Source organism: Rhinoraja longicauda, chromosome 16 (genome assembly GCF_053455715.1).
Source record: "Rhinoraja longicauda isolate Sanriku21f chromosome 16, sRhiLon1.1, whole genome shotgun sequence".
NCBI lineage: Eukaryota > Metazoa > Chordata > Chondrichthyes > Rajiformes > Arhynchobatidae > Rhinoraja > Rhinoraja longicauda.
In genome coordinates this window covers 20,679,488-20,704,997 of record NC_135968.1, presented here as the reverse complement: position 1 = coordinate 20,704,997, position 25,510 = coordinate 20,679,488, and the positions used below count along the sequence as shown (strand labels likewise).

Genomic DNA, 25,510 nt, shown 5'->3' with positions numbered 1-25,510 from the left:
CATGTCTTTAAGATGCATGGAGGAAACAGGAGCACCCGAAGGAAGCCCACACAGTCACAGGGAGAACGTGCAAACTCCACACACACAGCTCCCGAGGTGTGAGTGAACCCGGGTCTCCGGTGCAGTGAGGCAGCAGCACTACCAGCTGCACCACTTTGTCGCCCAGTGACAGGATATGTTTCGAGGGATATGGGCCAAGCGCTGGCAGGTGGGATAGTTGGGGCACATTGGTAGGCATGGGCAAGTTGGACCAAAGGGCCTGTTTCCACGCTGTATGATTCTGTGACTCCCTCTATGACTCTAATGACAGACGCAGTCAGTAACAGCTTTCCAGCTAAGCTCTGGTGTGGCTGAGTGCCTGAGTGCAGTATCTTGCATTCACTTAAGGATTCTCTTGGAAGGTGGTGGCGATGCACACAGGTTTAATCACCAGAGATAGCAACGATGGGAGCTTCAGCATAGAAAGCAGTTACTTCCTCAGATGCAGGAGGTGATGTGAACCTGCTCGTCTTAATAGGACGAGAAACATGTCATTAGATTTAGCATCTATCTACATGAAACCCTTAAATGCAGAGCCATTAAAGTGGGGAAGCTCACCACATGCTCCCCGAGAGGAGATAACACCAGTCCTTTGATGGACTCAAACAAAGAGGCCTGGTGAATCAAATGGAACATGAACTCATTTAATGAGCGCACACACATAATGGAGCCTTCTGTGAAGTGTGCTTGGGCTGTTATCTGTGGCATAGATTAAAAGAGGCTCCATTAGATTTTGCAGGACTCTACAAAGGACTCGACAAATTGCTGCCTCGCCATCTAATTACCCCATCAACCCCGCATTCAATCGGCCAAATAATAACAGGGCAGTAATGATTAAAAAAATCATCCACTACTCTCAGACACTCGACGACACGACGTTTCACTGAGTTTATCAGTAAATTGGCCGAGGCCGCCACTTTCTCTGAATGGGTTCACTGTTTCGTGATCCTTATTTCATCGAGCCAGTACACCAGGCTTTACAGCGAGAAAATAAGAAATTGCATCCCTCCTTGGGTCAAGGTAGAAATTGCAAGATGACACCAGAATGTGACATCGCTGAAGATTGTGTTCAGTTTTGGTCACCCTGCTGTAGGAAGGGTGTTTTTAATCTGGAAAGTGTATCGAGAAAATTTACGTGGATGTTGCCAGGGTCTGTCGAGGGTCTGAGCTACAGGGAGAGGTTGGGCAGGCATGGGCAAGTTGGACCAAAGGGCCTGTTTCCGTGCTGTGTGACTCTATGACCCTCTGTGTGCTGTTCCAGAAGAGGATCCATTGTATTCTTAATCTTTACAGATGCAGCGTGGAAACAGGCACTTTGGCCCACAGAGTCCGCGCCAACCAGCAATCATCCTGTACACTAACACTGTTCTACGTACCGGGGACAATGTACAATGTTACTGAAGCCAATTAACGTACAAACCTGTAGGTCTATTGGAATGTGGGAGGAATCCGGAGCACTCAGGTGAAACGCAGGGAGAACGTACAAGCTCTGTGCAGACAGCACCCGTGGTCAGGATCGAACCCGGGTCTCTGGCACTACCACTGCGCCACTGTGCCACACTCATGCTCAACATGAACATTTGACTGGATAGCATGCAGAACAGGCATTTCACTGTATCTCTGTACACGTGACTATAAATAAAATAAACTTCCTTCAGGAAAAAAAGCAGATTTGGAAAGATCTTTTTCATGACTTAATAAAAACGAAATTTTGGAAAGAGTTACTGGGTTAATTGACCATCCAGAATCATACGTTTACCACAGCCACAGCAGCTGGGAAAATTAGATTCAATTAATTAAATCTGGAACAAAAGTTGATCGTATCAATAATGGCAACCTCTGGAACTACAGCTAGTTTAATTTAGTTTTGAAATACAGCGTAGAAACAGGCCCTTCAGCCCGCCGACTCCTTGCCAACCATCAATCACCTGTTCGCACTAGTTCTATCCTACACACTAGGGACAATTTACAGAAGCCAATTAATCTACAATCCTGCACGTATTTGGAACGTGGGAGGAAACCGGAGCACCCGGAGAAGCCCCACACGGTCACAGGGAGAATGTACAAACTCCGTAAAGCAACCCCTGGTCAGGATGGAACCCTGGTCTCTGGCGCTGTAACGCGGCAGCTCTACCGCTGTGCCACGTCGCCCTGTCGTAAAGGACTACCTGCTTCACAAATGGTCTCATCCTTACCCAGCCAGGCCTTGGACCGAATAATGTGATCTCTCATGTTATGTCTCCCCCAGTCTGAAGTCTTCTGACCCAAAACGTCACCTATTCCTTTCCTCCAGAGATGCTGCCTGACCCGCCGAGTTACTCCAGCAGTTTGTGTCTCTCTTTGATGTGATCAAAGTCAGCATTATTATTTTCCCTGCCTGCCAAAAATTGGTTGTTCCTTGAAATGTGAGTCAGCAGACCACTTTGCAGCTCCATTTTTAGTTCAAATGAGGTCACACAAAAGTCAGGAGTGCTTTAGGCTGCAGATTTAACAATCAGCCCATTGTATTCTTCCAGGCCAAAGAGCTCTCTAGCAGCCTGGACTCAAATACTCGCAAGAATGTATTTGAGAACGCTTCAGCCAACCAGCCCTCTCCTCATCTCACCTCGTCCAGCATTCTGGTACCTCTTACCCAGTCAACAATGGGCCATTATGAGCTCCACCCTTTCTTGGTCATCTGTTGCCGGCCCTGCTTTGTTCTGGCCTTTTCTTAACTTCAATTCCTTCCCATCCCCCCCCCCCCCCCCCCCCCCCCCCACCTCTACTTTCCAGACAACATCCGTAGTCAGGATGGAACCCGGGCCTCTGGCGCTGTAAGGCAGCAACTCTACCTCTGCACCAGGTGTATAAACAAATAGTAACATAAAACCACAGGATCACTTGCAGGCAGAGGAGATTAGCTTTACTTGACATCATGACCGGCACAGATATTGTGGGCTGAAGGGCTTGTTCATGTGCTATGCTGTCTGGTCTTATGTTGTGAAAACCCATCAGGTTCATTAATGTCCTTGGAGATCAAAATCTGTCATCCTTACCCAGTCTGATCCATCTGTCACTCCAGACTCACCAAGTTAGTTGACTCTGTAGAAACTATGTATAAACTATGTACAAACAAGGAACTGCAGATGCGGGTTTATACCAAAGATAGGCACAAAATGCTGGAGTAACTCAGCGGGTCAGGCAGCATCCCTGGAGGAATAGGGTGGGTGATGTTTTGGGTCAGGACCCTTCTTCATTTGACTCTTAAACTGGTTTCTCATTTCTAGAGCAATTATAGATGGACAATAAATGGACCATGAATGCCACCATTGCAACTGACATGTCCCACCTTGTAAACCATTCAATAAACGTACTCAAGAAATGACAGAGAAGGTAGGGCGGCAGTTTTAAGGGGCTTAAACAATCTGTGAAGATGGCTTGGCATGTTATCAGCAGTGGGGCGGACTGCAAAACCAAGAAAGCCGCACAGAGGGGGTGGTGCAGCTGGTAGTGCTGCTGCTTCACAGTGCCAGAGACCCTGGTTCGATCCTGACTTCAGGTGCTGTCTGTATGGAGTTTGCATGTTCTCCCTGTGACCGTGTGGGTTTCCTGCGGGTGGCCCGGTTTCCTCTCATGTCCCAAAGATGAGCGGATTTTTGACGGTTCACTGGGCCTCTGTAAATTGCCCCAGTATGTAGAGAGTGGATGAGAAAGTTGGGTACCAGAACTAGCTGGATGGGGCCGGTTTCCATGCCGTATCTTAAAAATCTTTTGCAGCACGGTCTGGAAACCTTCACAACTTTAGAGAAACATCTACAGCCACCATTGGCCTGTTAGTCAATAGGACCGGCACAGTGGTGCGGTGGTAGAGTTGCTCCCTTGCAGCGCCAGAGACCCGGGTTCCATCCTGACCACGGGTGCTGTCTGTATGGAGTTTGTACGTTCTCTCTGTGACCGCATGGGTTTTTTCCAGGTGCTCCGGTTTCCTCCCACACTTCCAAAGACGTGCAGGTTTGTTAGGTTAATTGGCTTCGGAAAAGACTGCAATTTGTCCCTCGTGTGTAGGGTAGTGCTAGTGCACTGGGATTGCTGGTCAGTACGGACTCAGTGGGCCGAAGGGCCTGTTTCCGCGCTGTATCTCTAAACTAAACTAAGCTAAACTAAACTAAAAGCAAAATAGCTGAGGTAGAGAATAAACCATTATTATAACATTCTCAAGCTTTCCATATAAAACGTCCGTGCATAGGTGTGTTAGCACAAACACTGGCGAGCGTCCATGCACAGGTGTGTTAACACAAACACTGGCGAGCGTCCGTGCACAGGTGTGTTAACACAAACACTGGCGTGAGTTGTGCAGCGTGCAGAGGACAGGTCAGGCCCTTACATCCCAAGAGCTTTCATTTATCATATCATATCATATATATACAGCCGGAAACAGGCCTTTTTCGGCCCTCCAAGTCCGTGCCGCCCAGTGATCCCCGCACATTAACACTATCCTACACCCACTAGGGACAATTTTTACATTTACCCAGCCAATTAACCTACATACCTGTACGTCTTTTGGAGTGTGGGAGGAAACCGAAGATCTCGGAGAAAACCCACGCAGGTCACGGGGAGAACGTACAAACTCCTTACAGTGCAGCACCCGTAGTCAGGATCGAACCTGAGTCTCCGGCGCTGCATTCGCTGTAAAGCAGCAACTCTACCGCTGCGCTACCGTGCCGCCCGTTCTATGAGACAATCTGGTTCTTGAAACGTTTTGACCTGATTTCCCAAAGTCTACGTCCTGCTCCTCCATTGCACTGAGCTACAGGGAGAGGTTGAGCAAGCTAGGACTTGGCCAGACAGGTAGGGACGCAGGGCTAAGGTTACAGCCAGATTAGCCACCACCATGTGGAATTGGTGGAACAAGAGAACATTATTCCTTGGGAGCGCAGGAGCATGAGGGATGATCATGTAGAGGTGTGTAAAATCATGAGAGGAATAGATTGGGGAAATGCAGAGTCTCTTGCCCAGAGTAGGGGAATTGAGAGCCAGAGGACTTAGGTTTAAAGTGGGGGGGGGGGCATTTCATAGGAACCTGAGGGGTAACTTTTGGTAGGTGTGTGGAACGAGCTGCTGGAGGAGGAAGTTGAGGCAGGGCCTACCGCGATGTTTAAGACAGGTTCAGAGGGATAGGGACCAACCGCAGGCAGGTGGGACGAGTGTAGTTCGAACATGTTGGTCGGTGTGGGTAAGTTGGTCTGAAGGGCCTATTTTCCATGCTGTATGACTCTATGACTACGACAGAACGTAACTCTGCCACAAGTTGGTATGCTGCACCTCCCTGCCTCTGCTGAAATTCCATTGGATTACAAATGGCTGATGCACACACCAGAGGCTGGTGAGGGGAGCACTGATGGAATATTGAAGGATGAGGGGGGGATCACAGCAGCAATGAAGAAAGGTAATGGCATATCATGCCAAGAGGAGTTGAGAAAAGAAACAGAGGTCTTTCTGCAGTTGTACAGGGCCCTAGTGAGACCACACCTGGAGTACTGTGTGCAGTTTTGGTCTCCAAATTTGAGGAAGGACAATCTTGCTATTGAGGGAGTGCAGCTTAGTTAATTCCCGGAATGGTGGGACTGTCGTATGTTGAAAGAATGGAGTGACTGGGCTCGTATACATTGGAATTTAGAAGGATGAGAGGGGATCTTATTGAAACATATAAGATTATTAAGGGATTGGATACGCTAGAGGCAGTTCCCAATGTTGGGGGAGTCCAGAACGAAGGGCCACAGTTTAAGAATAAGGGGTAGGCCATTTAGAACGGAGATGAGGAAAACTTTTTCACTCAGAGTTGTAAATCTGTGGAATTCTCTGCCTCAGAAGGCAATGGAGGCCAATTCTCTGGATGCTTTCAAGATAGAGCTCTTAATGATAGCGGAGTTAGGGGGTATGGGGAGAGGGCAGGAACGGAGCATTGATTGTAGATGATCAGCCATGATCACATTGAATGGCAGTGCTGGCTCGAAGGGCCAAATGGCATACTCCTGCACCTATTGTCTATTGTCTATTGATCTCATTGAAACCTACCGGATAATGAAAGAACTAGAAAATGGACGTGGAAAGGGTGTTTCCAGTTATGGGAGAGTCTAGAACCAGCAGGAACAGCCTCAGAATCAAAGAACGCACCCTTTAGAATAGAGATGAGGAGGAATTTCTTTAGCCAGAGGAAGGTGAATGTGTGAAATTCATTGGGTATTTTAAAAGTGGAGATTCTTGATAGGTAGGGTATCAAAGGTTATGGGGAGAAGGCAAGAGAATGGGGTTGAGAGGGAAAAATAGATCAGCCATGATCGAATGTAGAGTAGACTCGATGGGCTGAATGACCTAATTCTGCTCCCATGTCCTATGAGATACTGCTTGGGTGGAGAACTAGGCCCATGTAGCAATAGGTTTGGCTGAGAAGGAGCCAACATGAGAGGAGCCTATTTTTAAGCAGCGAGCCTAGCAACGGAAGCCACGTTTTTGCACAGCCACCAACACTTACATCTGTGTAGGAAAAAAATTGCAGATGCTGGTTAAAATCAAAGGTAGACACAAAATGCTGGAGTAACTCAGCGGGTCAGGCAGCATCTCAGGAGAAAAGGAAAGGGTGACGTTTCGGGTCAAGACCCTAGGTCTCGAGATTGGGTTGAGATCGAGATCAGTCTGCAGAAGGGTCACCCAATTCCTTCTCTCTCTCTCGAGATGCTGCCTGACCCACTGAGTTACTCCAGCATTTTGTGTTAACCCGTACTTCTGTCTTGGCAGTGCTTTGCAAATATACCGTGCATCTGGTTGTGGGCAGACAGAAAGATGGTGAGGATTATGGTGTTATAAGTAGAATGGGTGGAAATTTTGCTTGTACAAACTGTCCACGTTTTTCACTTGAAATCAAGTGCAAAAGATGCAGGAATTATTTTACCCAATCCCATTCTGCTCTATAACACTGGATGGCACAGAGGTAGAGCTGCTGCCTCACAGCGCCTGACACCCAGGTTCGATCCTGACCACGGGTGCTGTCCGTACGGAGTTTGTACAATTGTCCTGTGGCCGCGTGGGTTTTCTCCGGGTGTTCCTGTTTCCTTCCACATTCCAAAGACTTGCAGGTTTGCAAGTTAAATGTGTTCTGTAAATTGTCCTTGATACGTAGACTTTAGACTCTAGATACAGAGCGCAGGAACAGGCCCTTCGGCCCACTGAGTCTGTGCTGACCAGCTATCACTAACACTATCCTACGCACCAGGAACAATTTACAATCTTTGCAGAAGCCAATCTTTATCTGCCTCCGTACAGACAATACCCGTAGTCAGCCTCTGGCGCTATAAGGCAGCAATTCTACTGCTGCGCCACTGTGCCGCCCAATGAGGCATCTTGGTGGGGCACAGAAGAATTGGCCCTGTTACACCAGCGCTATTCTACACACCAGGGACAATGCACAATGTTACCAAAGACAATGTAGGATGCCAAAGAGTGTCCAACATAGAACTAGTGTACAGGAGATTGATGGTCGTCGTGGACTCGGTGTTTCCACGCTGTATCTCTAAACTAAACTGACTTAGAGTCATAGCAATGATGGATTCCCATCCCAATTACCCAGGGAAGACTGGCTTAATTCTACTGGAGTGTAGGGATACTGATTCCACAGTTCAGCTTTGTATCTCTCACTATCTGTCCAGAATCAATCCTGGCCACAACATGAATACGTAGCAAGTGACAGAATTCTCATAAACATAAACAACTACAGAGATCATTTAGTCTATTAAAATATAAATCTGGCATACAAATCCAGTCTCCTTCCATTCAACAAAGAAAAGGATATCAGTTTCATTATTTTATGCCATTTTATAAAAGGTGCTCAGAATTCAGACTTATTTTACAGGAGCACTTTTCAAGGTATATTTTCAAGTTTTACTTTATATAGACTTCCATTCCGAAAAATTGCATCCTATTGCATCTTGTTTTTATGACTGCTTTTGTTCCTTTTTAATTAAAGTTGTCTACACCCAAAGATCAACTTGGCCAAATTTGCCTTGTCCTTTAATGGTGCATGAGTGGGCAACGGTATTGGGTGAATACTCTTGGGATAGGTCAATGGCAATGGATAGTATGGTGGGAGGTACAGCTGGTAGAGCTGCTGCCTCCTCATAGCACCAGAGACCCAGCTTTGACCCTGGCTTCGGGTGCTGTTGGTGTGGAGTTTGCACGTTCTCCCTGCGACCGTGTGGATTTCCTCCAGTTTCCTCCCACATCCCAAAGATATGCGGGTTTGTGGGTTAATTGGCCTCCGTGAATTGCCTGTAAGAGTCTGCAAGGACTGGATGAGAAAGTGGGATAACATGGAACTAGTGTGAACGGGGTGATCGGTGCTCAGCGTGGGCTGAATGGCCTTTTCCCATGCTGTACCTTTAACCGATTTAATTAGAGAGGGGCAACTCTGGTATGTCTAGTATAATGAACAATCTTTCACGCCAAAGCCCTCTGGTATTGGGTGTCAATAGAACAGTACCATTTCACCGCAAACATTACCGACTGTTTGCTCGTTGGAGTGGTCAACTTCACCGCTGTATTTCATTGTATCTCCCCCTACACTCACACGGAGAGGGATTGAAAAGCACTTAATGGGAACATCAGAGGAAAACCTCCGTGGAAGCAACGAGAGACCAAGATGTCTTGATGTACCTGGTGGAAGATTAGGCCAAAGCAGTCATCGGTCCTTTTTTATTACAAACATAGGAAGTAAACTATAACAGGTTAGCGAGTTATGATTGTCCATCGTTATATTTATCTAAGACAAAGTTATGGCAAAGGTGGTTTTGTCCTTTATTAAAATCATTTTTTTTAGATTTCTGTTGCCGTGATCTCCTCGAATCGAATGTCTTCATTTCGTCCGTCCTGGTCGTCCAACTCCCTGGCTTCCAATTCCACACTGAGTTGCCTCATTTCCCTTTCCAGCTCCCGGTTTCTCCTGTACATCTGTATGTAGTTGTGTTGGAGCTGCTTTTGGTACCTAATCACCTTGTCCTTCTCCCCTTGCCACGTCCGTCGCTCCACCTCAAAGTTCTGCTGCTGATTCTCGCTCCTCCTCCGCTCGTACATGAGCTCGGCCCTCAGCTTCTCCAGCTGCTGCCGGAAGCCGTGCTGGTTGTCCGCGTTCTGCCGCTGGACCTTGGCCTCGTCGCTCTCGTACATCAGGAAGGCGTCGTCCCGCTCGGCGTAGGTGCCGACCGCCCGCCTGCTGTTGCCCAGGGCTTCCCTCAGGCCCGTGGTCTCCATCTCCAGCTTGCCCACCTTCTCCCTCAGCAGCTCGGCCTCGTTCTTCTTCCGCTGCAGCTCGTTCTCGCACACCTCCAGCTCCAGGGTCTTGGTGTGCACCAAATCCCGGAACTCGTGGATCTCGTCCACGTGGTCCTGAAGCTCCGCCCGAACTTCACGGAGCTGCGCCTTCAAGGACACGATCTCGTTGCTCTTCATGGCCAGATCGGCCTGGGAGTCCTTCAGCTGTTGCTTCAGCAGGGATATCTCCCCCGACTTCTGGCAAACCTACAACAGGAAAAGAGATGAGGAAGCTCGGCGTGTCTCCAGTGACTCTTACAAAGGTCCGAGCCATAGAGTCTTACAGCGTGGAAACAGGCCCTTCGGCCCAACTTGCCCACACTGACCAACATGCCCCCCTCTACACTCGTCCCACCTGCCTGCGTTTGGCCCACATCTCTCTAAAACTGTCCTATCCATGTACCTGTCCAAATGTTTCTTAAACATTGCGATAGTACCTGCCTCAGCTACCTCCTCCTGCAGCTCATTTCTTACGCCCACCACCCATTGTGTGAAAAAGTTACCCCTCAGGTTCCTTTCCCCCCTCACTGAAAACGTATGCCATCTAGTTCTTGATTTCCTTACACTGGCCAAGAGACTCTGTGTGTCTACCCGATCTATTCCTCTCATAATTTTGTACACCTCTCGAAAGATCACCCCTGCGCTCCAAAGGATAGAGTCCCAGCTTGCTCAACCTCGCCGTACAGCTTAAGCACTCGAGTCCTGGCAACAATCTCATAAATCGTCTCTTTCCCTCTTCTACAGATGCACAATAGAAAGCATACAGTCGGGTGGCATCACAGCTTGGTTTGGGAACTGCATTGCATAAGACCACAAGAAATCGCAGAGAGTTGTAGATGTAGCCCAGTCCCTCACACAGACCAGAATCCCCACCATTAACTCCATCTACATGTAATGCTGCCTTCGAAACGCAGCCAACATAATCACAGACTTGTCCCACCCCGGTCATTCCTTCCTTTGCCCCGCTCACATCTGACAGAAGGTACAGAAGCTTCAAAGAGTACACTGCCAGACTCAGGAACAGCTTCTTCCAAGAACTAGAGGGCACAGCCTCTGAATAAAAGGATGTACCCTTCAAAATGGGGATGAGGAGAAATTTATTTAGTCAGAGGGTAGTGCATCTGTGGAATTCATTGCCACGGACGGCTGTGGTGTCCAAGACAATAGGTATTTTAAAAACGGAGATTGATAGGTTCGTGTTTAGTAAGGGCGTCAAAGGTTGGATCAGCCATGATCGAGTGGCGGAGCAGACTCAATGGGCCGAGTTGGCCTAATTCCGCTCCTATGTCTTATGGAGGTGTATAACATAATGACGGGGATAGATAGGGTGATGCACAGTCATTAATCCAGACTCGGGGAATCAAGAACCAGCGGTCATAGGTTTAAGATGAGAAGGGAAAGATTTAATAGGTTCCTGAGGGGCAGTTTTTTCACTCAGCAGGTGGTGGGTGTATGGAACAGGCTGCCAGATGAGGTAGTTGAGCCAGGTACCATAACACCATTTAAAAGACATGTGGACAGGTACATGGATAGAAAAGGTTTAGAGGGATTGGGCCAAATTGTCTATTGTCTATTGTCTAAATACATGCAGATGGGATAGTGTAGAGGGGGCATCTTGGTCCACATGGACATGTTGGGCCAAAGAGCCTATTTCCGTGCTGTATGATACTATGGCTATTTGGCGAGTCTTGAGGTTGCTTACTGCCATAGCCCGCAAACTATGACTCTCTATCTGGTGAATCTGTGGAATTCATTGCCACACACGGTTGTGGAGGCCAAGTCACTGGGTATTTTTAAAGTGGAGATTGATATGTTCTTCACTAGTAAGGGCATCAAAGGCTACAGTGAGAAGAAGGAGAATGGGGTTGCGAGAAAAAAAAGATCAGCCATGATCGAGTGGTAGAACATCGATGGGCTGAATGGCCTAATACTGCTCCTATGTCTTAAGAACTTGTGGTACAGTAAACCCTCATTATAACGGGCCATGGGGGGAGGGGAATGGTGTCCTTTATTGCCGATTGTCCTCTAGAAGGAAGTAGAGGATTCACTCCAACCGCCTAGTGTTCACTCCGTGAAACAAGTTGTTTTTAAATACAAAGTTATTTTTAACAGCTACAATTGACTGCAAGTTACAAATACTAAAGGCTGTTTGGTACAATGTTAAAAGAGTTAAGTGCCGATTTAAGCAATTTCTGGTCAATTTCACTGCCTTGTCAATTTCACTGCCTTGTCAATTTCACTGCCTTGTCAATTTCACTGCCTTGTCAATTTCACTGCCTTGTCAATATCAATGCCTTGTCAATTTCACTGCCTTGTCAATATCAATGCTTTGTCAATATCAATGCCTTGTCAATTTCAATGCCTTGTCAATTTCAATGCCTTGTCAATATCAATGCCTTGTCAATTTCAATGCCTTGTCAATTTCCATGCCTTGTCAATTTCACTGCCTTGTCAATTTCACTGCCTTGTCAATATCAATGCCTTGTCAATTCCACTGCTTTGTCAATTTCACTGCCTTGTCAATATCAATGCCTTGTCAATTTCACTGCCTTGTCAATTTCACTGTTTGTCAGTGTGGAGCGAGGGGTGAGGGAAGGAAGACTTACCTCCCACTTGGTCTCCTCCAGTCGTGGTCCGAGCTCAGTCTGCTCCTTCTCGAAGGAGGCGCACTTCTTGTCCAGCAGCTCCCGCTCCTGCAGCAGCTGCGCAAAGTCCTCCTGCATCTTCTTCTTCTCCTGCTGCAGCTGGTAGACCTGCAGTTGCAGCACCTGCTGCATCCGCTGCGCCTTCTGCGAGCCCTGGCGCAGGCGTCCAGCGCAGCTGCGACGCAGCTCCTCCATCTCCTGCTCGCAGCGCCGCTGCTTCTCCTCGTAGATCTGGCACAGGGTCGCCTCGTTCTCATCCAGGCTCTCGCGCAGCTGCTGCAGCTCCTCCTCGCGCTCCCGCAGCCGGTCCTCCAGCTCGCGCATGGCCGCCTCGTGGCCCGGCGGTGGCGGGGGCGGTGGCGGCGAGCGCTCGCCGTCCGACAGGGCCGGACCCCGGCCACTCAGCGACGCCGTGCTCTTGCTGGAGGAGGAGCGGCCACTGTCTGAGTTGTGGAGCGAGACCGTTCCACGCTCCTGGAACCCGTGGCCGCCGCCGCCACCTCCTCCTCCTCCTCCCGCCTCCAGGTGGAGCTGCCCCGTGGATGAGCCCACTCCGTCCAGCTGCTGGCTGCCACCCGTGCTGTAGGTGGGCAGGCTGGACAGCGAGTTCCTGCCAGAGTCAGACAGCGTCCCGGACTGCACGCTGCCCCGCGCGCACCCGTAGCTTTGCAGAGAGTTGCGCTTCTCCCCGCACCCCACCGACCCCAGCGAGCTCCCATTGAAGACAATGTTCAGGCTCCCCTGGCTGTCCGAGAGCCCGTTGATGGGGCGGGGAACCAGGTACTGCACTGAGTTCCTGTTCTTGGGCACGACCGGTTTGAAGGCCGTCGGCCTGATCAGGTGTTTCTCGATGTTCTGCAAGAGAATGAGACAAGATTGGGTTTAGTTTAGTTTAATTTAGAGATACAGCGCGGAAACAGGCCCTTTCGACCCACCGGGTCCGCGCCGACCAGCGATCCCCGCACATTAACACTATCCTGCACCCAACTAGGGACAATTTTTTTAACATTTATCAAGCCAATTAACCTACAAACCTGTACGTCCTTGGAGAGTGGGAGGAAACCAAAGATCTCGGAAAAAACCCCATGCAGGTCAAGAGGAGAACGTACAAACTCCGTAGTCGGGATCGAACCCGGGTCTCCAGCGCTGCAATCGCTGTAAGGCAGCAACTCTACCGCTGTGCCACTGTGCTGCCTCTGTTTAAACTGACGAGAGGAATAGATCCGGTCAGGATTCGAGGCCCTGAGCTACAGGGAGAGGTTGAGCAGACTAGGACTCCATTCCTTGGCACGCAGGAGCATGAGGGCGGATCTTATAGAGGTGCACAAGATCATGAGAGGGATAGATCGGGTAGATGCACAGAGTCTCTTGCCCAGAGCGGGGGAATTGAGAAGCAGAAGACATAGGTTTAAGGTGAGGGGGGGAAAGATTTAATAGGATTCTGAGGGGTAACCTTTTCACACAAAGGGTGGTGGCTGTATGGAACAAGCTGCTGGGAAAGTAGTTGAGGCAGGGACTATCGCAACATTTAAGAAACATTTCGACAGGTACATGGATAGGACAGGTTTAGAGGGATATGGGCCAAACGCAGGCAGGTAGTCGAGTGTAGATGGGACATGTTGGTCAGTGTGGGTAGGTTGGGCTGAAGGGCCTGTTTCCACACTGTATCACTCTATGACTCTAAGGTTTAGGTTTGCCGATGACACTAAAGTGGTGGTATTGAAGATAGCACGGATGGGTATAAAAATTTCAAACATTTTGCGGGATCTTGATCGGTTGGGTTGAAGGGCCGATGAATAGTTGATGGAGCTTACGACAGGGAAATTGGCCACCACAGCTGCGCAGTGGTAGAGTTGATGCCTTACGGAGCAAGAGCCCGGCTTCGATCCTGACTCTAAGCATTTCTGTATGGCCAACACCAACCCAGAACACCTGAATATTGCGTGGCACCTGGGAGACATCAACGCAGTCACAGGGAGAACGTGCAAACTCCACACAGACAGCACCGGAGGTCAGGATCAAACCCAGGTCTCTGGCACTGAGAGGCAGCAGCTTTACCAGCTGCACACCACAATTAATCTACACTGACCGGCCAATTTGTAATGGCTAGTTAACCTACCACCCGGTCTTTGGGATGTGGGAGGAAACCAGAGCACCCCGAGGAAGCCCACGCGGCCACGTGGGAACGTGCAAACACCACAAAGTGGGCCGGATGGAGCCTAGGTCCTGAGGGGAGGGAGCCGCCGAGCCGGCCACCGGTCGGAAGACCCGGCGACCTGCAGGGAGAGAGCACGCTGAGCCGCACAGTGCACATCCCCCACGGCCGACAGCACTACCCTGCGGGGGAGAGAGGCTGCCATCCCAGCCCCTGCTCATCCGCTGGAGTCCGGGGAAGATGAAGCTGGCGATGACGGATGCGACGGGCGAGGAGAGTAGGAGAGGAGGAGGACCCGGTGTCTGGACTACCGCACCCTTGAGGTCGACTGCGGGAGGCACTCCCGGGGAACAAATGTGGACGGGCGAGGAGAGGGGCCTGGCATTCAAGGAAGGCCCGCAGCAGCCTGGGGCTCACCTGGATCGAGCTCCGCTCAAAAGGTCTACAGCGGGAACTGGACATTGAAAATGGCGCCAAAAACATGGCACCTCTTGCATGCGGGCTCAATAGACTATTTCTGTACACTTGTTAAATGAGGATGGTGTTTAGGTATGGGAATATGTACTGGACTGTTTGTAAGAAAATAATTTCACTGTGACAATAAAAGCACCATTGAATTGAAAAGCGCCATTGGGCCAGTCAAACGTGGTCAGTCAGCCGCGAGTAAGCACCTCCACAGCTCCCATTTTGCAGACTTTGCATTGTGTTAACTGGGGCCAGACCTGCGACTGCTATCATAAGCTGCTCTCTGGCCTTGCACTGAGCAATTTGAACCAATGCCACTTTATCCTAAGGCTGAAATAGCACTGACACTTTTTTTTCATCAAGAAATGACTGGACAGGAGATTAAGAGGTCACGAAGGAGTTAACGATACAAGATTCCCCGGAAGCTGTTTGTCCCTGTCGATCAAAAGCAACAGCAAACATTTAGCCAACAACTTTGGGGCGGCTCGGTGGCGCGGCGGTAGAGTTGCTGCCTTTATTGCCCCAGAGACCCGGGTTCGATCCTGACTACGGGTGCTGTCCGTACAGAGTTCACACGTTCTCCCCATGACTGCGTAGGTTTTCCCCGGGTGCTCCGGTTTCCTCCCACACTCCAAAAGCATACAGGTTTGCAGGTTAATTTGGATTTGGTAAAAATTGTCCATTGTTCCCAGTGTGTAGGATAGCGCTAATGTACAGGGATCACTTGTTGGCACGGACTCAGTGGGCCGTAAGGGCCTGCTTCCAGGCTTTATCTCTAAATTAAAATGCACTACTTTCCAGGGAGTGTGCACTTGGAAAACTGATTTGAGTTCTTGATCATTGCAGCAAGCATTCTGCCAATTCAATGCACTGTGAGAAGAAGATGGAACACAATTGATTGAGTGATTGAAAGATACAGCATGGAAACAGTCCACGCCGACCTTCGATCGCCCATTCACACTAGTTCTACATTAGCCCACTTTCTGATTCACTCCAGACACACGAGGGGCAATCTAAAGAGGCCAATTAACGGCATAAGTGAGAGAGAGAGAGGAGGTAAAAATGAGAGGGAAAGACAGAATGGCAGTCCGAGGGAATGAACGAAAGAAGGAGACGAGAGGGAGGGAAGGAATAAGAAGGAGGGAAGAGGCAAAGGAGAGGGATGACAGAGATGGAAAGAACGGAGAGAGGGAAGGTGAAACCATGGGAGGGAGGGAATCTCTCGTCTGCCTTCAGTTCTCTCCATTCACTGCCTGTCTGTGTGCCTATCCAGCATTCTCTTAAATGCTAGTATATCTGCCTCAACCACCATGATCCAAGCACCCACCCACCACCCTCCGTGTAAAAAAAACCTGCTCCACACATCTCCGTTAAACGTTGCCCTTCTCACTTTAAAGTTATGCCCTCTGGTATGTGATCTTTCCATCCTGGAAGAAAGGTTCTGTCTACCCGATCTTTGCCTCTCATGATTTTATATTTTTCTATGAGGTCCGAGAACAAGAGGCAGAGAGAGAGAGAGACAGTGGGTGATCTAAGATCAAAGTCTGTAAACCATTCATGGAGCTTGATAATTGTGGTTCATGATTTCACTTGCACTTGATTATATTATAATTGTCTATACACTCCCAAAGTTCCATACAAAGTGCATTTTGAAGCAAATGCATAAATCAAAGCTGGGATTGTACTTTTTAAGGGATGCTCAAATGGTCTCAGGGATGTGGTTATGTTTGATCCAGCACGTCTTGCTGGAGCTGTTTTTGCACTGTTTAAAGGTTGCTTGGCACTTTGTCACCTTAACAAAGTACTCAAAAAGGCCAGCGCGGTGCAGCGGTAGAGTTCAATCCTAACCTCAGGTGCTGTCCGTATGGAGTTGTACATTCTCCCTGTGACTGTGTGGATTTTGTCCGGATGCTCCAGTTTCCTCCCACACTCCAAAGACTTACAGTTTTGTAAGTTAATTGGCTTCTGTAAATTACACCAGCACTATCCTGGGGAAAGTGTAAATTAGGAACAATTTACAATTTTTAACGAACCCAATTAACCTACAAAAACCTGTACGTCTTTGGAGCGTGGGAGGAAACCGGAGCACCTGGAGAAAACACACGCGGTCACAGGGAGAAAAGTGCAAACTCCGTACAGACAGCATTCGTGGTCAGGATGGAACCTGGGTCTCTGGCACTGTAAGGCAGCAATTCTACCACTGCGTCGCCCTACGAGGCATGTTGGTGGGCATGGATGGGATGGGCCTGTTTCCGTGCTGTGGTACTCTATGGCTCAAAGCGGATTCATGGGCACTAGTGACAGCGCCGACCAGCCATCATCCGTTCACACTAGTTGCATGTTATCCCACCGATGCATCCACTCCTGATACACTAGGGGTAATTTCACAGAAGCCAATAAACCTACAAACCCGCACGACTTTGGAGTTTGGGAGGCAACCGGAGCACCCGGAGGAAACCCACGCGGTCACAGGGAGAACATGCAAACTCCACAAAGCCAGCACCCGAGGTCAGGATCAAACCTGTGCCTGTTAACTCACAGCACAAAGAGTTGTGGCAGTGAATACATAACGTGGCATCACGCCGTTATCCGAGGGAAGGTTCTCCACGTGACCCTACCTTCTCCAGCTTGCCCGACACTGGAATAATCTTTGGCGGTGGACCGCAGATGTTTCCATTGGCCAACTTTCCTTCCCGTGTGTCTTCAGTGTCACTGCAAGGGCTGGTCGGCGACTCGATCATGTTCCAGCCTCCATTGCGCCGGTCGTCCTTCGTGTGCACGTAGTTCCCGCTCTGCTTCTTGGCCGCCATCGCCCCAACGCAGTCCTGGGAGTAGCCATTTTTTAGGTGTCCGTCCTGCTGCCTGAAAATGTTCTGGATCTGGCCGGTTTTCCGACCCTTGCCTCCATACTCCGTGGCTTTGCAATGCTTGTCGTGGTAGTTGCGGCCAGAGACGAGACTGCCGACGCTACCCATGGCGCACGGCAAAAGCACCGTCGGAGAAGACGGCTGCAGCTTCGTCCCACTGACTGGACTCTGGTGCTCAGAAGTCAAGGGATTTACCTGAACCATTGCCATGGTGATGATCTGTCACAATGTCCACTGTATCTCGGGTCCCTAGCAACCAGGTAAAACATGGAAATAAAGAGAGAGAGAGAGAGAGAGAGAGGGGGAAGAAATTATAAAATCTGTGAAACATACTTTGGGAATTTCAAAATGTAAATAAGTTGAGTTTAGTTCAGTTCAGAGATGCAGCGTGGAAACAGGCACTTTGGCCCCCTGGGTCAGTACCAACCAGCGATCACCCGTAAACTCGTTCTATCCTACACATTAGCGACCATTTCCCGATGCCAATTAACCTACAAACCCGCACGTCTTTAGAGATAAAGCATGGAAACAGGCCCTTCAACCCAGCGAGTTCACCCTGACCAGCGATCAACACGCACACTAGTTCTATCCTACGCACGAGGGACGATTTACAGAAGCCAATTAACCTACAAACCCGCACGTGGCCACAGAGGTAACATACAAACTCCCTGCAGACAGCACCCATAGCCAGGACTGAACCCGGGTCTCTGGCGCTGGAAGTCAGCAACTCCATCGCAGCACCGCCTGCCGCCATAAACGTCTTGCTGATATCAACAAACGTCCCAAAACTAATGAGCCTGGAGAAGGGTCCTGGCACGATGTGTTGCCTGTCCACTTCCCTCCACAGATGCTGCCTGACCCTCTGAGTTCCTCCAGCACTTTGTGTTTTGCTCAACATTTAGGCATATTATCACCACATGAAAGTCAACTGAAATAAAGAAATAGAGTTGACAATGAGTTCGTCCAGATACTGGTAAACGGACACAGAGAATGATGGTTAGGTGAAGGTTGAGGTTGAGGTTTATTATTGTCACGTGTACCGAGGTAAAGTGAAAAGCTTTGTTTTGCATGCCATGCAAACGGATTAGATGTACCATACGAGGAAGCAATCAGTTCCAACTAATAGATAGAAGCAAAGGGGAAGATACAGAGTGTGGAATATACTTCTCCAGAGTTCTGCATCTGCAGCTCCTTCTATCCAAAAACTAATGATGCACATTTGAAACAAGGTAGTCACAATGAAGCACAATAAGATCTCACAAAGGATGTTGTGAAACCAGCCTGATAATCTGGGTCCCGCCAACGTTGAGTGTGGGTATAAATACTGCCCAAGGCACTGTGGGGAAAACACTGCTGATCTTCAACAAAAAAAAACACAAACTGCTGGAGTAACTCAACGGGTCAGGCAGCATCTCTGGAGAACATGGACAGGAACATTTCAGGTCGGGGCCTTTCTTCAAATTTCCCTGAAAGAAATGAAAATTAGTCGGAAGAAAATTAGTCTAGCTCGATACATCGCCTATCCAAGTTCTCCTGACCCACTGAGTTACTCCAGCACCTGGTGTCTTTTTTTTGTAAACCATTTTCTGCAGTTCCTTGCCATCTCCTGATCTTCATAATGTTGCCAAGGTGCCCGTAACATTCAACTGAGAAAGGAAACGGTGGCTTTGTAACATCTCATTCCAGCGGCATTTGCTCAGACAGTGCTGCACCTGCCTCTGTACTTTAGTCTGGTTGGTTGGCCTGATTCCTGAGACCATGTCGGCACGTCACGGGGTGGCACGGTGGCGCAGCGGTAAGTTGCCACTTTACAGCGCCAGGTTGCCGCTTTACAGCGCCAGAGAGCCAGGTTCAATCATGACTACGGGTGCTGTCTGTCTGTACGGAGTTCGTACGTTCTCCCTGTGACCGCGTGGGTTTTCTCCGGGTGCTCCGGTTTCCTCCCACATCCCAAAGACATGCAGGTTTGTAGGTTAATTGGTTTTGGTAGAAGTTGTGAATTGCCCCTATCGTGTGGTGTGTGCCGGTGTAACGGGGATCACTGGTCGGCGCGGACACGGTGGGCAAAACATAGCATTTCACTGTACCTTCACCTTGGGCTGCAATGGGCTATATAAATGATTGATGTTTGGGGACTGCACATTACCCTGCTCACTCTGCACCAGAATATTTCCCAAGCTTACTCTGCATGAGATCGCAGGGAATCATCGAGTTTATTTTAGTTTAGATTGGAGATAAAGCGCGATAACAGGCCCACCAAGTCCGCGCCGACCATCAATCCCCGTAGATGAACGCGGGATCATCCGAGCGACACACGAGGGACAATTTACAATTTTACCAAAGCCAATTAACTTGCAAACCGACACGTATTTGAAACTTTGGAGGAAACTGGAGGAACCCGGAGAAAACCCATGGTCCAGGAGAAAACTGCAGGTAACGGGGAGAACGTACAATCTCCGAACAAGCAGCACCTTGAATCAGGATCAAACCCGGGCCTCTAGCGCTGTAAGGCAGCAACTCTACCGCTACATCACTGTGCCGCTTACAGAGAGATACAGCACAGAAACAGAACCTTTGGCCCACCCACTCCGTGCCAGCCATCAAACAACTTTTTGCAATATCCCTACTTAATACCATTTTGCAAAAATTCCCCCGGCTTTCTCATTATTTTCCTCTCTTCCCACTCCAGATTCTACCACTCACCGACTCACTAGGGCCAGATTACAATGAGCAACTAACTTACCGTCTAACTTACTAACCCACACGTCTTTGGAATGCGAGAGGATATCAAAGTACCTCACACGGATAGTGGTGGGGATATGGAACGAGCTGCCACAGGAGTTAGCTGAGGCAAGTAAATGAAACATTTGAAAGACATTTGGACTGGTACATGGATAGTAAAGGTTTAGAGGGGCATGGGCCTGATGCAGGCAGGTGGAACTAGCATAGATTGGGCAAGTTGGGCTGAAGGGCCTGTTTCCATGCTGTTTGATTCTACGACTCTATGACAAATGGAGGAAACCAAAGTAGTCACTGAAAGAACAAGCAAACTCCACACAGACAGCACCAGAATTAGGCCATTCAACCCATCAAATCTACTCTGTCAGTCAATCATACCTAATCTATTTTCTCTTCTCAAATCCATTCTCTTGTCTTCTCCCCTTCTCCTGCCAGCTGTTATCAGGCAATTGAACCATCCTACCAACAACTAGAGAGCAGTCCTGAGCTACCATCTACCTCATTGGAGACCCTCGGACTATCTTTGATCGGAGTATACTGGGCTTTATCTTGCACTAAACGTTATTCACGTTATTTCCCTTTATAACGGCTCGATTATAATCAGGTATTGTCTTTCCGCTGACTAAATAGCATACAACAAAAGGCATTTCACTGTACCTCAGTACACATGACAATAAACCAAACTCAACTCAACTCCGTAACCTTTGACATCCTTTTACTAATCAAGAACATATCAATCTCCGCTTTAAAGATACCCAATGTCTTGATAAAAGTTCCTGTGCAATCCAAAGCTGCAAGTAAGGATTTCATTGTTCATAAGTCATTGGAGCAGAATTAGTGCATTCGGCACATCGATTCTGCCCCGCAATCCGATCGATCATGGCTGATCTGTCACTCAATCCCATTTTCCCGCCTTCTCCCCGTAACCTTTGAACCCTTACCTATTAAGAACCCACCAATCTCCACTTTAAAAATACCCAATGGCTTGGCCTCCACAGCCGTCCGTGGCAATGATTTCCACAGATTCACCACCCTCTGGATAAATAAATCCCTCCTCATCTCCCTTCTAAAGGCACGTCCTCTTCTTCTCAGGCTGTGCCCGCTGGTCCTGGTCCCTGAGCATTGAAACCCCTGACTACAAAAATGACATTAGAAAATGCATTCTGATTAAAAGAAAAGAAAAATACTTTACTGGTAGAAGACAGGCAGTTGACTGGGAAATACATCAGCTTGAAGGTGATGTTTGGTGACGTCACATACACGGGTGATGCGGTCAAATTGTGCTGCCTCCTGTGTAACGGTGACCACTTGTTTTGCCAATAACTCATAGCCTGGCACTTCATGAGGAAATGGCCAAAACTGCGATAATGGCTGACTAATTTTAAATATTTTCATTCGAGACCTTAGGATTATGTTTCATCAGACTTCACTGAACTTCACCTTGCACTATATGTGATTCCCTTTATCATGTATGTGGACACTGAGGGGAAGGCTCGATTGTAATTGTGTATAGTCTTTCTGCTGACTGGTTAGCACGCAACAGAAAGCTTTTCGCTGTACCTCGGTACACGTGCTAATAAACTAAACTAATTAACCAACTAATTTGGGCGGCGTGGTGGCACAGCGGTAGAGTTGCTGCCTAACAGCGCCAGAGACCCGGGTTCGATCCTGACTATGGGTGCTGTCTGTACGGAGTTTGTACGTTCTCCCCGTGACCGTGTGGGTTTTCTCCAGGTTCTCCGGTTTCTTCCCACACTCCAAAGATATACAGGTTTGTAGGTTAATTGGCTTCGGTAAGGATTGTAAATTGTCCCTAGTGTGTAGGGTAGTGCTAGTGTACGGGGATCGCTGGTCGGCGTGGACACAGTCTGGAGTTTGTACGTTCTCCCCGTGACCGCGTGGGTTTTCTCTGAGAGTCCCGGTTTCCTCCCATACTGTAAAGACGTGCAGGTTTTGAGGTTAATTGGCTTTAGTAAAATTGTCAATTGTCCCCAGTATGTAGGATAGTGGATAATTGCTGGTTGGAGCGGACGGTGGGCCGAAGGGCCTGTTTCCGCGCTGTATCCCTATAGTCCAAACAGACTGTTCGATATTTAGGGGTATGGTCCAGGAAAGTGACACTGAGGCAGAAGATTAGCAATGATTTTATGAATGGTAGAGCGAGCTAAATGGTCCTTCACTTCTTCTCCCTCTCATCCCTCGCACGTAAAACACCATAGTACCCACATAGGGCAGCACAGACGTGCGGCTGGTAGCACTGCTGCCCCACAGCGCCGGAGACCCCGGTTCGAGCTCTGGTTTTTGTCATCACAAACTTACTCCACCCATCTGCCAATCAAACCCTGTATCCACCTATCACTTGTCCTGCCCCGCCTCTCTTTTCCAGCTCCCCCCCCCCCCCCCCCCCCCCCCTACCTCTACTTGAATCATTCTGAAGGAGGGTCTGTTTCCACACCGTATGAGTCCATGACTGCACCATGATCGCCACTGATGGACGATACGATGGAACCTTTTTTATCCCAGGAGGGAAATTGATCTGCCAACAGTCATAAAACACAATATACATGAAACATGAAATTAAAGTGGCGAGTGGAAAGGATTGGGGATCTGCAAAGATTGGGGAGGGGGCAGTCAGTCTACCCCACGACAGAAGGGGGACAAGTTGTGCAGTTTGATAGGATCTCCTGTGGCGGTCTGTCCTGCATCTTGGTGGAACCAGCCTGTTGCTGAAGGTGCTCCTCAGGTTGACTAGTGTGTCATGGAGTGGGTGAGCTGCATTGTCCAAGATGCTCCGCAGTTTGAGGAGCATCCTCCCCTCCAAGACCACCTCCCATGAATCCAACAATCTTGTGGGCCGGACCTGTTTCCACACTGTATGACTCTATGACTATGATGTTCAGCACTGATATTGCGGGCCGAAGGGCCTGTTCCTGGGCTGTTCTACGTTCTACACTGAAGCTTTGTTGCTCGATCTGTCAAGTTAGGAATTGACTCCAAACATGCCAGCTGTCCGCTGATAATAGATGGACTGCTCTAATTTTAATGCTATTTTTGTTTTTGCAAACATATTACTTAGCAACGGTCCAGTGCCATTGACTTCACTCTGTGTCATTATGACATCCCTGGACCACAGCGCTTTTGCATCAGCATCTTGAATAAATGAATCATTTGATTATACAGATAAGGCTTTGCATCACTGGAAATAAAATGCCGCAGCCTCCTCCCATGAAAGCCACATTGTACAAAGCAATTCCAAATCAACTGAGGCTTAGAGACTTAAGAGAGACGGTGCGGAAACAGGATCTTCGGCCCACCGAGTCCACGCCGACCAGGCCGTATCTCCAAACTAAACAAAGGTAGGGAGGGGGTCATAACAAAATAGGCTTTGTTGCAGCTAGTGCTATTTATACAAGGGTTGTACAAGACTGGTGTTGACTTCACAAAAGGCGGCCATTTGGGAAAAGGACACTGGTGCTGCTGAAAGTTCTATCGACCGTGGATGGTTCCAGAGTAACGAGCTCTCTGACGTGGAACGCTCCTCATTATCAGGCACCTCTCTGCTCTCTGCCTCGGCACTCCAGCTAATCGGAGGCAGAGAAAAGCCATGAATCGCTTCCTCCCGCTCTCACAGGGAAACTGGCTTCTCACAAGGTCGCATCTCAGCAAGGGCCAGGCACCAAATCCCTCTTTCAATGACTGCTTTGTGTCATAGGCTACGGGTTCAAAGGCTACGGGGAGAAGGCAGCGGAATGGAACTGAGAGGGAAAAATAGATTGAATGGCAGAGCAGACTCCATGAGACTATAAGACATGGAAGCAGAATGCGGCCTTCAGCCTAGTTGAGTCGGCACAGTGGCACAACAGACAGGGACTATCGCAACGTTTAAGAAACATTTAGACAGGTACATGAATAGGGCAGGTTTCATGGGATAAAGGCCAAACACAGGCATGTGGGACGAGTGTAGATGGGGCATGTTGGCCGGCATGGGCAAGTTGGGCCGAAGGGCCTTTTTCCACGCTGTATGACTATGACTCTTTATAATGGTGTTTACAGAGTACTGTGTTTACATATCTGTGGTGCTGCTGCAAGTAAGGATTTCATTGTTCCGTTTCAGGACATATGACAATAAAACACTCTTGACCCTTGAGCTAGTAACCAGGGATCTCACCAAGAGCTTGTCAAGACTGGCGGCTATTTCAATGAACCTCCAAGCTCCTAATCAAGGGGAGAGGGGAGGCAAAGCCAGGTATTTTAATTTTCACCTCTGCATTGGTAAGGCAATACATCCTAACATTTCCCTCTACATTCAACAACCTCAGGATATCAATGCCCGTGCAAGCTACCGATACACTTACAGTAAGTATGCTCTCCGTCCTGAATCACCAATGAAACCCAAGCTGCTGTCATTCTATCTGGAAGAGGGAACACAACACTCTCAAAATAAATCCTTCATGACTAATTTAAAGGGACAGTGCTCATTACTCGCTACTACTTTGACCAGAGCCACAAATATTGCCAGCATGACACATAATCTACCCATTAAATAAATATACAGCTGTACACAGGCTGACTGCAACTGAACCAGGGGGCTGAGATTCAAAGTCATCTTGACAGTTCACCACACCTCACCCCCATCAATCCCGCTGCCAAGACCCTCCGTCACCAATCACTACAAGATTTCTATTCCTTCAAACACCTCCACGATGTAAAGGGCGGCCCCCAAATGTTTTGCACCTGATTTACAACCATTAGCCCTGAGGGGTGGCACGGTGGCACAGCGGTAGAGCTGCTGCCTCATGACGCCAGAGACCCAGCTTCTATTCTGTTTACTGTTGCTGTCTGTACGGAGTTTGCACGTTCTCCCTGTGACTGCGTGGGTTTTCCCCGGGCGCTCCGGTTTCCTCCCACACTCCAAAGACGTGCAGGTTTGTAGGCTAATTGGCTTCCGTAAATTGCCCCTAGTCTGTAGGACATGAAACTTGTGTCCGGGGTGATCGCTGGTCGGTGCGGACTTGGTGGGCTGAAGGGCCTGTTTCCACGCTGCATCTCTGAACTAAACTAAACTGATGTAATGGAGAAAGCCATGACACCACCTTGCTTAAATTCTTTCAGAATTAAGGGAGCATTTATGGAACTGGTGTGTTGCAGTGCATCGCAATGCTGAGAACTATATTCTGCACTCTGTATCTTCCCCTTTGCTCTACCTGTTGTTTGAATTGATTATATCTACGTATGAATTGTCTGATCTTTTTGGGATAGCA

The 25,510-nt window shown here is 48.7% G+C and overlaps 1 protein-coding gene across 8 annotated transcripts in view; it reads right to left on the bottom strand.

The window, feature by feature from the left end:
• Positions 1 to 2,842: 2,842 nt before the first annotated feature.
• LOC144601342 (leucine zipper putative tumor suppressor 2 homolog) overlaps positions 2,843 to 25,510 on the bottom strand; it is a 112,567-nt gene continuing 89,899 nt past the window's right edge. For 7 of the 8 annotated variants that reach the window (XM_078413393.1, XM_078413395.1, XM_078413397.1 and 4 more), the window contains 3 exons: positions 17,262 to 17,759; positions 11,985 to 12,878; positions 2,843 to 9,585 (listed from right to left, as the gene is read on the bottom strand). In XM_078413393.1, the coding sequence (XP_078269519.1) occupies positions 8,884 to 9,585; positions 11,985 to 12,878; positions 17,262 to 17,720 (2,055 nt within the window). In that variant the 5' untranslated portion in view covers positions 17,721 to 17,759 and the 3' untranslated portion in view covers positions 2,843 to 8,883. Of the gene's footprint in view, positions 9,586 to 11,984; positions 12,879 to 17,261; positions 17,760 to 24,604; positions 24,662 to 25,510 lie in introns of all 8 variants that reach the window. The other variant, XM_078413394.1, reaches the window with a different exon arrangement.